This window comes from Plasmodium brasilianum, chromosome 7, assembly GCF_023973825.1.
Source record: "Plasmodium brasilianum strain Bolivian I chromosome 7, whole genome shotgun sequence".
In the NCBI taxonomy this organism is placed as follows: domain Eukaryota; phylum Apicomplexa; class Aconoidasida; order Haemosporida; family Plasmodiidae; genus Plasmodium; species Plasmodium brasilianum.
Window position 1 is genome coordinate 1,138,272 of NC_090120.1, and position 13,468 is coordinate 1,151,739.

At 26.6% G+C, this 13,468-nt stretch overlaps 4 protein-coding genes across 4 annotated transcripts; 1 reads left to right on the plus strand and 3 right to left on the minus strand.

The window, feature by feature from the left end:
- Positions 1 to 55: 55 nt before the first annotated feature.
- On the minus strand, positions 56 to 1,243 carry MKS88_001965 (glideosome-associated protein 50; the record flags this gene model as incomplete). The annotated part of the gene is made up of 1 exon (XM_067214938.1): positions 56 to 1,243. The coding sequence occupies one exon, from the start codon at positions 1,241 to 1,243 to the stop codon at positions 56 to 58; it is 1,188 nt and encodes a 395-aa protein (XP_067074266.1).
- A 4,792-nt stretch (positions 1,244 to 6,035) lies between these two features.
- On the plus strand, positions 6,036 to 7,733 carry MKS88_001966 (uncharacterized protein; the record flags this gene model as incomplete). The annotated part of the gene is made up of 5 exons (XM_067214939.1): positions 6,036 to 6,114; positions 6,231 to 6,322; positions 6,654 to 6,744; positions 7,065 to 7,169; positions 7,717 to 7,733. The coding sequence occupies 5 exons, from the start codon at positions 6,036 to 6,038 to the stop codon at positions 7,731 to 7,733; spliced, it is 384 nt and encodes a 127-aa protein (XP_067074267.1).
- Positions 7,734 to 7,871: 138 nt separating this feature from the next.
- On the minus strand, positions 7,872 to 9,898 carry MKS88_001967 (50S ribosomal protein L3; the record flags this gene model as incomplete). Its single annotated transcript, XM_067214941.1, has 3 exons — positions 7,872 to 8,172; positions 9,292 to 9,662; positions 9,812 to 9,898. 3 exons carry the CDS (start codon positions 9,896 to 9,898, stop codon positions 7,872 to 7,874), a joined length of 759 nt encoding a protein of 252 aa, XP_067074268.1.
- A 2,006-nt stretch (positions 9,899 to 11,904) lies between these two features.
- MKS88_001968 (eukaryotic translation initiation factor 3 subunit F) lies at positions 11,905 to 13,225 on the minus strand (the record flags this gene model as incomplete). The annotated part of the gene is made up of 2 exons (XM_067214942.1): positions 11,905 to 12,615; positions 12,968 to 13,225. 2 exons carry the CDS (start codon positions 13,223 to 13,225, stop codon positions 11,905 to 11,907), a joined length of 969 nt encoding a protein of 322 aa, XP_067074269.1.
- Between the last annotated feature and the right edge of the window lie 243 nt (positions 13,226 to 13,468).

A 13,468-nucleotide genomic window follows, 5' to 3' on the forward strand; every position in this document is an offset into this window, starting at 1 on the left:
AATTTTCAGAAAAGTAAAAAGAAACATGCTAACTCGTAAACATATAAAAATAGGGTTATTTCATACTTTTTGATAAAAAAGACGATACACCCATAAAAACAATTACTGAACCAATGAGTATACCAATCGTTCCAACAATTCTGACAAATGTGTCTTTATTTCCCATAGGTCCACTAGCAGGAACATCAGTTAGCTGTACCTTTGGCAAGGATGCAAAATATTGTAAGGAGTTAACCTTATCCAAAGTTTTTTTTTTTTTTATATCGACTTTATGCGTATAAATAACGTCTCCTGTTTTGCTACTTACAAATTTAGTAAGAATACCATTATATGTTAATTCATGTATACAAAAACCTATATCACTACTAAAAAAAAGAGACTTGGAAGATTTTAAGGCAGATTTACCATTAGAAATAGCACCAGATCCACATGTTATATGAGCCATACTATTGTCTTCAATAACCTCCATATTATTATCATGTCCAGCTATATATAAGTCTACTTGTGCATCTTTTAATAAGGGTAATAAATAATATGCTAAATAAGAATTTCCTCTTGATAAACCTGATGAATATATAGGTTGATCTCCTACCACAATTATAAAATCAGCTATTTTTTTGGCAACATTTAATTGTAATTTTAAATCTTCCCATGCTTTTTCATGAATATTTCTATATGGAAAATTTCCTGATAATATCCATGTATCAATAAATAGAAAAGCAGCGGCCATGTCTTTATGACCAGTTTTAACAATAGATGGTCCACTTGAAACAGTAAAATGCGTAAAATAATGATACCAATAATTCGGCATTATCCATTTAGGATAATCTGTTTTATCTTCTTCTCTTTCAATAGTTGTTTCTCCTTCTTTTTGTACATAAATTCCTTGACCTTTTAATACTTGTGCATTATAATTACCTGCCCAATCTCGGGTCCCTAAAACTGTGAAAAATGGCATATACATATCTCCTTTTTCTTCTGCATATACATCTTCATATAAACTTTTCCATGCTGGATCATTCATTCCTCTTACTCCGTCCAAGAAATTAGACCCTGGACTTACAATAAATGTTACTCTTTCATTTTTTATATATTGTTTCAAATATTTCGCATTTAATAGTTGAGATTTTGATTCTTTTCCCCAATCCCCCAAGGATGCAAATCGCAGCTGACATTTTACTGTATAACTGCTTATAAAAAACAAGACAAAAAAAACATTGAACACTGTTTTACAAAAATTCATATTTAAGTAACTTTAAAATTGAAGCGGGTGTACGGGGAGAAGGTGAACAGGTAGGTGAGAACTATATAGGATAAAAAAAAAAAAAAAGAAAAAAAAAAAAGAAATACACATTCGTACGTACGCACATATAAATATATATATATATATGTATATCTATGCATATATATACTTACACATGCATTCATACATATATTTGTACGTATATTTATATCTACACATGTATGTGCACGCGCAGCTATATTACACGTAACGAATATTTCTCACTGATAAAATCATAGGGCGAAATAATTTACCGCAAATTAATGTAACACAACATGATATGCCACAAAATTATGTACTACAAAGCTATATACTTCAAAGTGATATACTACAAAATAATATATCACAAAATAATATATCACAGAATAATAAATCATTCAAAACCAAAAAAAAAAAAAAAATCGCAAAATGGTATACTATAAAAATAAAAAAAAAATTTTACACGTGTAAGAAATAACAAAAATGCAAGAAATGTGTGAAATTAATACAAAAATATTGAAATATAAAAGAAGATTTCTTTTTTTTTTTTTTTTATTTTGTGAACATGCGTACATTTATATACAAATATACATATATACATATAATATATATATATATATACACGTTAATAACCTAATTATTTGTACACATGGAACAATAAAAATACCCTTTAACACTATTTTTTAGGAATTCTTAAAAAAATAAATACTTGCATAAGCGTATATTTATTGTACACACAAAATAGGAAGAAAAGAAAAATGAAAAAAGAAAAATGAAAAAAGAAAAATGAAAAATGAAAAATGAAGAAAGGAAAAAGAAAAAAGAAAAAAGAAAAAAAAAATTTTTAAATAAATGTGGGAAAAATTAATATGTACACTATGGGTAAATAATTAATTCATTTTTTATAACACAACATTTTTGACACTATCTTATTACACTGCTTTGTGGCATTATTTTTTTACACTACTTTTCAACGCTGCATTTTAACGCTTCTTTTTAACACTAGTCCGTAACACTATTTTGTAAAACTACTTTTTAACTACCTTTTACAAAACTAATTACCACTATTTTTTTTTTGTACACTTTGATGTTTTTATATACACTTGTGTATTATATACGCACATTGTTGGAATACACAAATACATATTGTACGTGTTACACAAGTTGTACGTATACATATATATATGTGATTACACCTTTTATGTTAATATTAAAATTTTCCAAGCTTATATATTTTTCAATATAATTTTATTTTTTTTAATAATTTCTTTCACACACAAAAGTGCCCCAGACGCACAATTATTTTTCTACCTCATTTACGCGAATGTATACACATACATATATATACACATGCATATATTTACAGATACAAATTTACGTAGTTTATTATAAGAAATAATAGCTGAGGTGGAAATGTGGGTAGGAATATGATTTATTTGTAACAATTTCATCATTAAAGTTTACAATTACACAGATGTTGGGAATTCATAGAAAACGTAAAAAGTAAAAAAAGTAAAATAATAATATAAAAGGAATCTAATACAAATTTTAATTGTTTTGTTCATGTTGCCTTGCTTATTCACTCCCTTCTGTATTTCTTTGTAAATTTTTCTTTTTTCCTATATTTTAGTGTGTTTCAATTTTTTCTACAAAAATATACTAAGTGTATAATAACTGAAAAAATGAAAAGAAAACAAATTTACGCGTTATAGGCAATAATAGTGCACTACCAATGAACACGTTAAAACTTGTTACAATAAAATATACCGACAGAAATGAAAAGAAGTAAAATGAAAAAATTCTCAAATATTTAAGTATACGTTAAATATATATATGTTCATATGTTATATATATAATATATATATTAGCTTCAACTTGAGGAGGTCTTATAATTTAACCGTTTTTGAACAGATAGACAAAAAGAAGCATATATTGGTTTATATTTTATTTTATTTTTTTTTTAAATATTTTAAGTTCACGTTCAGGTAAAAGAAGCAAAAATTTGGAAATATATTTTTTTCGCACATATACATAATATACAATAAATGTATGCATAATATACGTTTTGATATATTTACGTCTGCATAGGTTTTCAAGCGTTCTTAAAAATGTACATGTAGCTTTTTGCATAAATGCACATCCTTACCGAGACTAAAGGTTTTACATTTTTCTTTTCTTTTTCATCTTTTCATGCCATTTGCATGTTAAGCAAAGAAAAAAAAAAAAAAAAAAAAAAAGCAGTTATTTTTATTTTTATATTCAACAATGCAATTACACTTAAACACTTTTGCAGTGCGAACAAATTTGCTCAGTGAAGAATATATATATATATATATATATATATATATTTATTTATTTATTTATTTATTTTTATTTCCCTAATCTCTTAGTAATAACATAATATTAGCTGTGTTTCTACGTGGTTTCACGTTCTGCAAATATAATAATAATCGTACAAATATTGCCATTTTTATCATATTTTTTTTTTATTTTTGTCTTATTTTTACTTTGTTTTTATTTTGTTTTATTTTGTTTTTAAATATTCCAATAATAAAAACGTTTTTAGCAAAAATCAGGTACAAATATCAATAAGACATAAACTTCTAAAGGACATACACATTGGAAACTTAAAACCCCTCTCTTTTATGTTAGCAAAATTTAAACTACTTAATTTTTTTTATTATTATTTAGTTGAAAAGTGCAGAGACTGATTTCTTCATATCGCATATTATTTAAAAATTCAAATGACTGTGTCATATGACTTAGTACATATAGAAAAAAGATTTTTTTTTTTTTTATTTCTTTGTACAACTTTAGTGAAAGAATTATGAATACCCTATTTGATGCTTAAGTACACATGCAGCAACTATAGGAGAATAATTTACACTAATAATAGATATTGCTGTTACTAATTCGTAAAAAAAAAATAAAAAAATAAAAAAATAAAATAATACAATTCTCTGTAGCTGTAATATATATCTCTATGTGCACTTAAAATATAAAATGCATATGCATGTATACAAATATGCATAAATATATATATATTATGAAGCACTGCTATATATTTATATGTTGGACTAAAGAAAAAATAATGTCGATAATTTAAACAGTATTACAACTTTTTAAAAGGTGTACTTTTTTCTTTTTTTAAATAACAACTTTTAAAAAATTAATTTATACAGTGTTATAAAGATTATAGATATACATATATATATATATATATATATATATAAAGAGAGAGAGAACCACTTATATTATAGATATGTAAAACGCTGTTACTGTACCGACAATTAATAAAGACCTGCTCAATAAAATATATCACCGAGAATTATTTAAACATTTTAAAAGAACGAGTAAGAGAATTGTTCAAAAATATTTAGTGATAAAAATGTTCAAAAAGAACTGGTAATGAAAATGTTCTAAAATAATTAGTAATAAATGTGTTTTAAAAAAAAAAAAAGAAAATAAATTTTATTATAATGTTCTTTTTTGTTCTAGATAATTCATGTAGTAACAAAAGATTAGAGATACTCAAAAAATGTTGGTAAACTTTAAACTGCTGCTGATTTTGCTCATTTTTATGTTGCCAATATGTGAGCTATAAAAAAGGTAAAAATAAAACTAAAATATGCCCGTAAAAAAAATAAGATAACCGAAATAGTAATAAAAAAAAAAATAATATTAAACAAATAAAAAAGGGCAACCGTAAAAATAACTGCGATAAAGCTACCAAATATTAGAACAAAAAAACTAAGCTACTAAAAAATAGAACTGAAATATATAGCTACCAAAAAATAGAACAAAAACAAAACTATCATGAAGATATAAACTAAAATATACTAAAAAAAAAAAAAAAAAAAAAAAAAAAAAAAAGCTAAAATGGAGCACCAAAATATAAAAATAAAATGGCGCAACAAAAATAAAATAGAATAAAGTAATAAAAATAAAATAAATTAAAGCAACCATAAAAAAAAAAAGTTATCTTTTTAACAATTTAAAAAAAAAAAAAATAAAAAAAAAAAAAAAAAAACTATATATTTGTTCAAGTTACTAAATTAGCATACTAAGTTAGGCACTACATTGCAGATATAGCTTTTAAGATCATTCATTGTATAAGGGGAAAAAAAAAAAAAGAAAAAGCCCCCCACCCCCCGTATTTATTTTTACTTGTATGAATCGACCAACAGAAAAAAAAAGAATAATAAAATAAAACTTATCTCATTCACCAGACGTAATTATCGAGCAGGATTTTTCTGAAATTTTTTTTAATTTTTTAAAATTATAGAATTTCAAAACTTTGTTTATACAAATGTATAAGAAATATAGTTTTACACATATCAAAATCCTTCTCTTGGTATTAGCCTTAATTATAAGTGGCGGGCGAATGACAGTAAGGATAAATTTTTGAACATTGTGTTAAGTGCACTTTAATAAAAAACCATACAAAATGAAGGCATACATACAGTACATATGTATACTTTAGTGCGTATATATGGTATGTATACTCTTCGGCGTATATATTGTATGTATACTCTTCGGCGTATATATTGTATGTATACACATGGGCGTATATATTGTAGGTATACACATGGGCGTATATATTGTATGTATACACATGTGCATATATATATGCATGTATACAAAAGTGCATATATATATATATGTATACAGCGTACTACGCGTAGGTACATGCACGTAATGTGTTCGTATATATAAGACACGCAAACATTGCTGTGAACATATATATATATTTCAAAATTCTCACGAACAGGAAATGGAGGATAATAATAAGTTGAAGCCCGTAAATGTTGATGGAAATAGCTGTAATGAATTATTACATAAGAGCCTCCGTAGTACAAAACATAGTATTATTTTTTTTTTTTTTTTTTTTTTTCTTTTTCCTTTAAATTATATGGTTACGTACTATTCATGTTTTAATATTACAAAATGTTAAAATAAATTTTTTTAGGTGCAAATCAAATGCTGTATGCGAATTTATCTGAAGGTTTTAAGAATGATGAGCAGGAGGACCCAAGTACAAAGACTTTTACCGTAGAGGAGGTATTTTTATACATATAACTTTTTCACTAAAGTGTTTTTAATAACACAATTATAAGATGGTAAGGGGGTGTAGGTGAAGTCACTTGCCCCCCTACATATATATTTAAGTATACATATATATATTTAAGTATACATATATATATTTAAGTATACATATATATATATATATCTGTACGTGTATATATATACATTGTGTTTGTATATACATGTATAAAAAATAATAAGTTAATAAATTTAAGTACGTTCCTCTCCCTATAATGACAATACCGTCGTTTGAAAATATTTCCATTTTTATCTCATCATTTTAAAATATACTAACACTCATGTTCAGGTTGCGAAACATAACACAGAAAAGGACGCATGGGTAATTTACAATAAGAAAGTTTATGATATAACGCATTATATTAAATATCATCCGGGAGGTAAAAAAAAAAAAATAATAAATTACCATATTACCATATATAACAAGCAGCGGCAGTGTTATGAAAAAAAAAAAAAAAGGAAAAATTTGTACTACTGCCATTTCGCTTTCCTCTTACTGAAATATATATATATATATATATATATATATATACGTTTCTTAAATCGTTGTGAAAAAAAAAAAAAAAAAAAAATTACAAACACATACACACATACAACTGCATCGTGCCTTCATTTTTTGTGCTTTATTTCGCTTTATTTTTCTTTCTTTCTTTATTTTATTTTTTTTTCATGGTTTATTTCTACATTGTGTTAATAACAGGAGAAGATATTTTACTGGAACAAGCGGGAAAGGATATCACCAATTATGTTTTTCAGTATCACCCGTGGGTAAATGTCGAAAGAATTTTAGCCAATACATATATCGGTAAGACAATAAAATTAAAGAAGCTTCTATAAAACAAAAATATTAGTATGTCGAAGGAAGAAAAATACATAAAATTTAAAAAAAAGAGTAAAAATGAATTGGAAAAATGGCACAAAATGTGATAAAAAAAAAAAAAAAAAAAAAAAAAAAAAGAGACGAATAAATAGTATAGAGTATGGAGTACAAAGTATACTGTATAGAGATTAAATGAAAAAGCACGACAATAATTGGGCGTTATTTTTAACAAAAAAAAAAAAAAAAAATTTGCTAATAAGATAAAAATATATATAAACATATTCGGTCTTATTAAAATATGCATTTGCATTTAATATCTCTTTTACTCCCTTAATACATTTTACATTATTCACAGCACTGTCAAATATTACAGCTGCTATCGAAACTGCAAATATTGCTTCTAATTATATATATACGTCTACTCCTATTTCTGCTTCTATTTCTTTTCTTTTTGAATTACACAATATTGCATTTTATGTGCCAAGCCACTGACATAACAACGTATTCGTATATTTTTTTTTTTTTTTTTTAGGGAACATTGACGAATAAATAGCTAAAATTTGATTAAACAAATAAGCATGCCGATATATATATATATATATAAGCATGTGTATACACGCGTACGTACCATGCATGTGTTGTATTATATACTATAAGACAAACAAGGAGAAGCAATAAGTGCTTAATCTATTTTACATTTTTTTCTTGTTCATATAACAAATCAAGTATGTATTTATATTTGTTAACTTTGTTATCTTTCGATGCTGTTACTGTTACATATGAATTTCTATTTCCTGGAATGCACCCACTTACCAATATCTCATTCCTTTCTAGATTCAAACCTAATAATTTTAAATTTATCATAGTTCTAAATTTGTTTCCGTGTTTTCCTGGCATCTTCTTTCCCTTCAGGACTCTACCAATATGTGTGGACGCCCCGATTGACCCAGTCTTACGATGGTGCTTACTTCCATGTGACATTGGACCTCTAAAAAAACGGGAAAAAAATAGAAATGGATTACGTGATGGAAATCATGGAAGTGGAAGAACAAGTAGAAGTATACGTAAATGTAGATACAGCAATAGGCTTAGAAATAGCAAATGAAAAAACAAAAGCAAAAGTAGATGCAAATGCAAAACTGCGTGAACAACGAAGAATGATACATCTAATCACTTTAAGACTTGTTTTTTGTAACATTATTTTTAATTAAAAATTTGTATTTTTCTCCAAAAGCCAATCATATTACTGCTACGTCCATATGTACATATAAACATATTTCTCTCTCTCTCTCTCTCTCTCTCTCTATATATATATATATATAATATATATATATATATATATATTTGTCTTTTTTTAAAATGTGCATCTTTCATTTTTTACGTGTTTTTGAAAATTATATTTCGTCGTTTGTTTTACGTACAATAATTTGTGTTTGAACATAATTAACACGTAGATGATAGTTTATTAGTGCATAATTAACATGTAGATGATAGTTTATTAGTGCATAATTAACATGTAGATGATAGTTTGTTAGTGCATAATTAACATGTAGATGATAGTTTGTTAGTGCATAATTAACATGTAGATGATAGTTTGTTAGTGCATAATTAACATGTAGATGATAGTTTATTAGTGCACAATTAACACTTAGTTGGTATTCTATTACCATCTAAATGGTATATAATACATACATATATCTGGGTTTCTTTAAGATATTATACTATTAGTACTTTCTTATTAGACTTTATGCTTTAATAATTCTTTCCGTAAACTAAAACAAAAATTGTCTATTTTGTTAATATGCATATGAACTGTATTATACATATATAAATATGCATGCTCAGCATAGGGGCATTTGGATTTTCATTTATGTGCATGTATCTTATAGCTGTATTTGCAAAAAATTTTTTTTTTTTTTTTTATTTTTTTTTTTTTATGCAACTTATTAAAATTGCGTCAGCCATTCATGCGCTCATAATATGAACATATATGTATATGTATATATATATATATATATATACATGTATGTATGTTCATGCATATGCACATATCACTATACAGAATAATTTCCCCCCTCGCGAAAATGTTTATATAAGGAATGATTACCTACTAAAGCCCCATCTTTTGACGACTCCACAAAAACCTTTTCCTTTTGATAACCCTCTGACATTTACATATTTATAATTATATAAATAAGAAACATCGATAATTTGACCTAGTACAAAATTCTGAGGAGGTGTTAAGGTTAAGCTACAAGTATTTTTAAAATTACAGCCTACTTTAGCAATCTGGCCTATTTCTGGTTTTAATATCCATCTACTTTCATCTAATGGCTTACCATATGCAATGCCAACTTTTCCAAAATCTAAAAATCTATATATTATATTTGGTATGATTTCAATTAAGGTGGCAGGCATTAAGTGACCGTTAGGTGAGAATATAGACCGCATCTCAATCTTTTTTCCTCTAATTTGTATCTGAACGGAGTATCAAAAGTGGGTATACAGGCGTATGCGTACGGAAGTACATATATTTGTTCTGCTTATGTAATATATATGCTGTACGAACGTATGTATAGAAATGCAGTTATGCATGCCCGCGAAACGCTTCTTATTTCATCGCTTACTCTGTCCAATTCATCCTTATATGGAATGTCCTTCAAATACTCTTGGGGGTCAAAAGGATCCCTTGCGTAAGTAAACTTCTTTACCATGTTAAACTGAAAAGTTCTTTTGCCCTTGATCTGCGCATTCGTAAAATGTAAGTACTCAGTGTAGTATCGTCCGCGTGAATATATATACAACATATGCACACATACACAGGGACAGTTGTGCATATGTAAAAAGAAATGCTCTTACCTTTTTTTTTTTTTAAGTGCCCCATTGCCAAGGTCTATAGTGCTTCCATTTTTATCGAAAAAGTCTGGAATTTTTAGAAACAATTAGGAGTGAATAAATAAAAGTACGTATTATCCACTCAGATCAAAAAAATAAATAAATAAGTTAATACACAAAGAATACTCAAAAAAATACATAAATAACGACAAAACAACGAGACGTGATGATTTTTTTTTTTTTTTTATACTTTTTTCCAAGGAGTTAAAAGGTCTTATAAATTTGTAGTTATATATACATTGAAATAATATCGGGAAAAAAAAAATGGAGTAAGTTAAGTATAAAAGCATTATATATTTTCATTTCTGAGTAGGTTTCTTATGGAGCTACATGTAACATTTATTGTACTTGTGCATATCTTATAAATTTTTTTTTTTTTTTAAAAATTAATCTCCTTTCGTCAGTTCATCATCATTATCCTTTTTGAGTGACAAACAAGTCCGCGTTGCGGTATGATGACGTTCACATGTTACGCTTGCGTATTCGTATTCGTACGTGTATATGTATATATACATGTACATATATATAGGTATGCTCATTTGTAGTAAAAAACAAAATTTCCTTATATAATTTCACATTTAACGTATCGTTACGACTATACTTGAAGGAAAAGAAAAAATTATGCAATAATGTCATACATTTGTATTATGCACAATGCGTGAACGTATGGCTGTATACATACTTGATTGTATAAATGTATATGATTAAATAGATACATATAAATATATGAACACAGGAATGTATAAAGGTGCGAATATACGTACGAGCGCGCTTCAATTCATCCGCTCGACTCCCAAGAAGTTTGTTGGCGCAAACTACATAATATGAACTACATGCAGTTCCCATGAATATATAACATTACAGCCTTAGTAAAATATACAAAAAAAAAAAAAAATAATATTTTATTTCCGAAATAATTTTAAAATTAAATGAAAATTGTATATTTTTTTAAAAAACGAAAAAAAAGTATAATTGTAGCAAGTTACTACTTTTGCTTTATTTTGTTATTCCTTTTAAAAATGTACACAATTTGAACATACACTATGTTTGCACATCATTCAAAACAGAAAAAACACCATAAAAAATATATATTCTCTTAGGTAGTGATTAAAAAAAAGAATTTTTTTAAACAAATAAACAATATATATATATATTATTTTGTTCGTTATTTTACAATTAAGAAAATGCTGTAATAAATGTGTTTTTATGAGAAGGGGTCAAACCGACGTGCGAGTTACCCCAGCATTGTACGGGTATTCATACGTACATACACATATGTATGCGTACACTTAAATATGTATATAAATGTTAATTTAATTGTTTACATTCATTCACGCAGACTAACGCGCGTAGACTACATGAACAAGACAGCTGCACGTTCCACACAAAGATAACGTTGATATGGAAGAGGAACGAAAAGCAAAATAATTTTAAAAAGGGAATTTTCTGCCTTATGTAGGATTAACACCTTTTCTTTTCCTACTATATCATGTTTGCATAATACATACTAATGGATAAATAAAAGAAGTACTGACTTTACTTTTTTTTTTTTTTTTAAATAAGTAGATTATGGTATGGTAAAAATTTGTTTAAAATCATAAAAAAAAAATACATAGGAAAAAAACAAGTTCAAAATAGGATAAAAATGATTAAAATTGGAGCATATAAATAACTATTGTTTACTTTATAAAATTTAACAATTTTAAATTTTTGTTTTAAAAAAAAAAAAAATAATAAAAAAGGATACAAATACACGTAGATAAATACTGCATAGGTAAAGAAGTTGATGAAGGGTTGGGATACTTATAATACCAAGACCTTTCCATCATTGCATAGATGATGCATTCAACTTTTCAGCAATTAAGAATTGTAAGTGGGCTAAATTCGAAAGATAAGATATCATAAGGTTATCTTGTAATATGCTTTCATTTATTGAATCAAATTTTTCTAGTTCTAAGAATGTATCATTTGATAAAACCTTATGTAAATATCTACCTACTCCTGGATTTCCTTTTTTCTTTTTGTCTATTACATCTTGAACATAAGATTTGCAATGTTTTAACATAATTAATAATTTTTTTAACGATATTTCATTCATATCATTATTTATTGCATTATCTTTATTATTACCAATACTGCTATTGGTATCTTTATCCTTACTTGATGCTCCTTTTTCTCGATATTGTAGTACCTCTGCTCTTTCTACATTACATGGTAATAGTTCTGTTTGTATTTCATGAAAATGAACAAAATATTCCTTAACCATATTAATAGGTAACTGTACATATGCCTTAATATTTAAAAAACCACTTTCTAATGCTGCATCAACTAATAAATGTATTGGTTCATTTAAAGGTGAATGAGGGTAAAATTTGGAAATGGAATTATGTTCTTTAAACCATCCATGTACAGCACATGATAATTCAGACAGTTCTGAACCTGAGCAAAACCAACCCACTACCTGATCTCTTGGACGGATTTTCTGTTTCAGTTCGTACATTGTTTCGTGATGATCTTTTATTATTTGCAAAAATCCCTGTAAAAAAAAAAAAGTCGTAAATTTTTGTTGTACGCATTGCATAAATGTGAACTTTAGCTCACGAGCAAATTTACATGCACAATTCAGGTAAATTTTCCCCGTGGTATTGCTGTATACATATATATACCCATGTATATGTACATGCACAGGCATACGCATATACATATATATATATATATATATATATATATATACCCATACACATGTAATACACAGACACATATATATTCATGCTTGCGTTTTTTCCTTTCGTTTTTTTAAATTTACAAAAACATTGTCCATATAACTAGTTTTTAATCATACTAATGCGACTAAACAATGCACGCATTTTTTTTTTTTTTTTTTTTACCCCTTCATTCAATGAATGCTTGTCAACAAAGCAGTCCGAAATTTCGATTAAATTTGTGTCAATGGCAGACCCCATCAGAGTACCAATAACATGCGTTTGATCTTCATCTCTTCTTAAATATGCATCCAAGATTGTAAATATAACAGAGGGGTGGATAATACATTTGATACTGGTATGTGGCAAAATGTCAAAATGCTGAGGAATTTTATCCTTTAATATGGCACTTAATGCTTTAAAATTGTAGCGATTAACGCTCATTTTAGCTCCGTTAGATATATGGTATACTTATGCTACGTGTATATATGTATGCATGTACATATGTATCTATGTACATATGTATGTATCTATTTACATATGTATGTATCTATGTACATATGTATGTATCTATTTATGTATCTATGTACATATGTATGTATCTATGTACATATGCATGTATCTATGTGCATATGTATGTACGTACGTGGGCAAAACAAATAGCTAAGTAACCTGTACCTCACAACT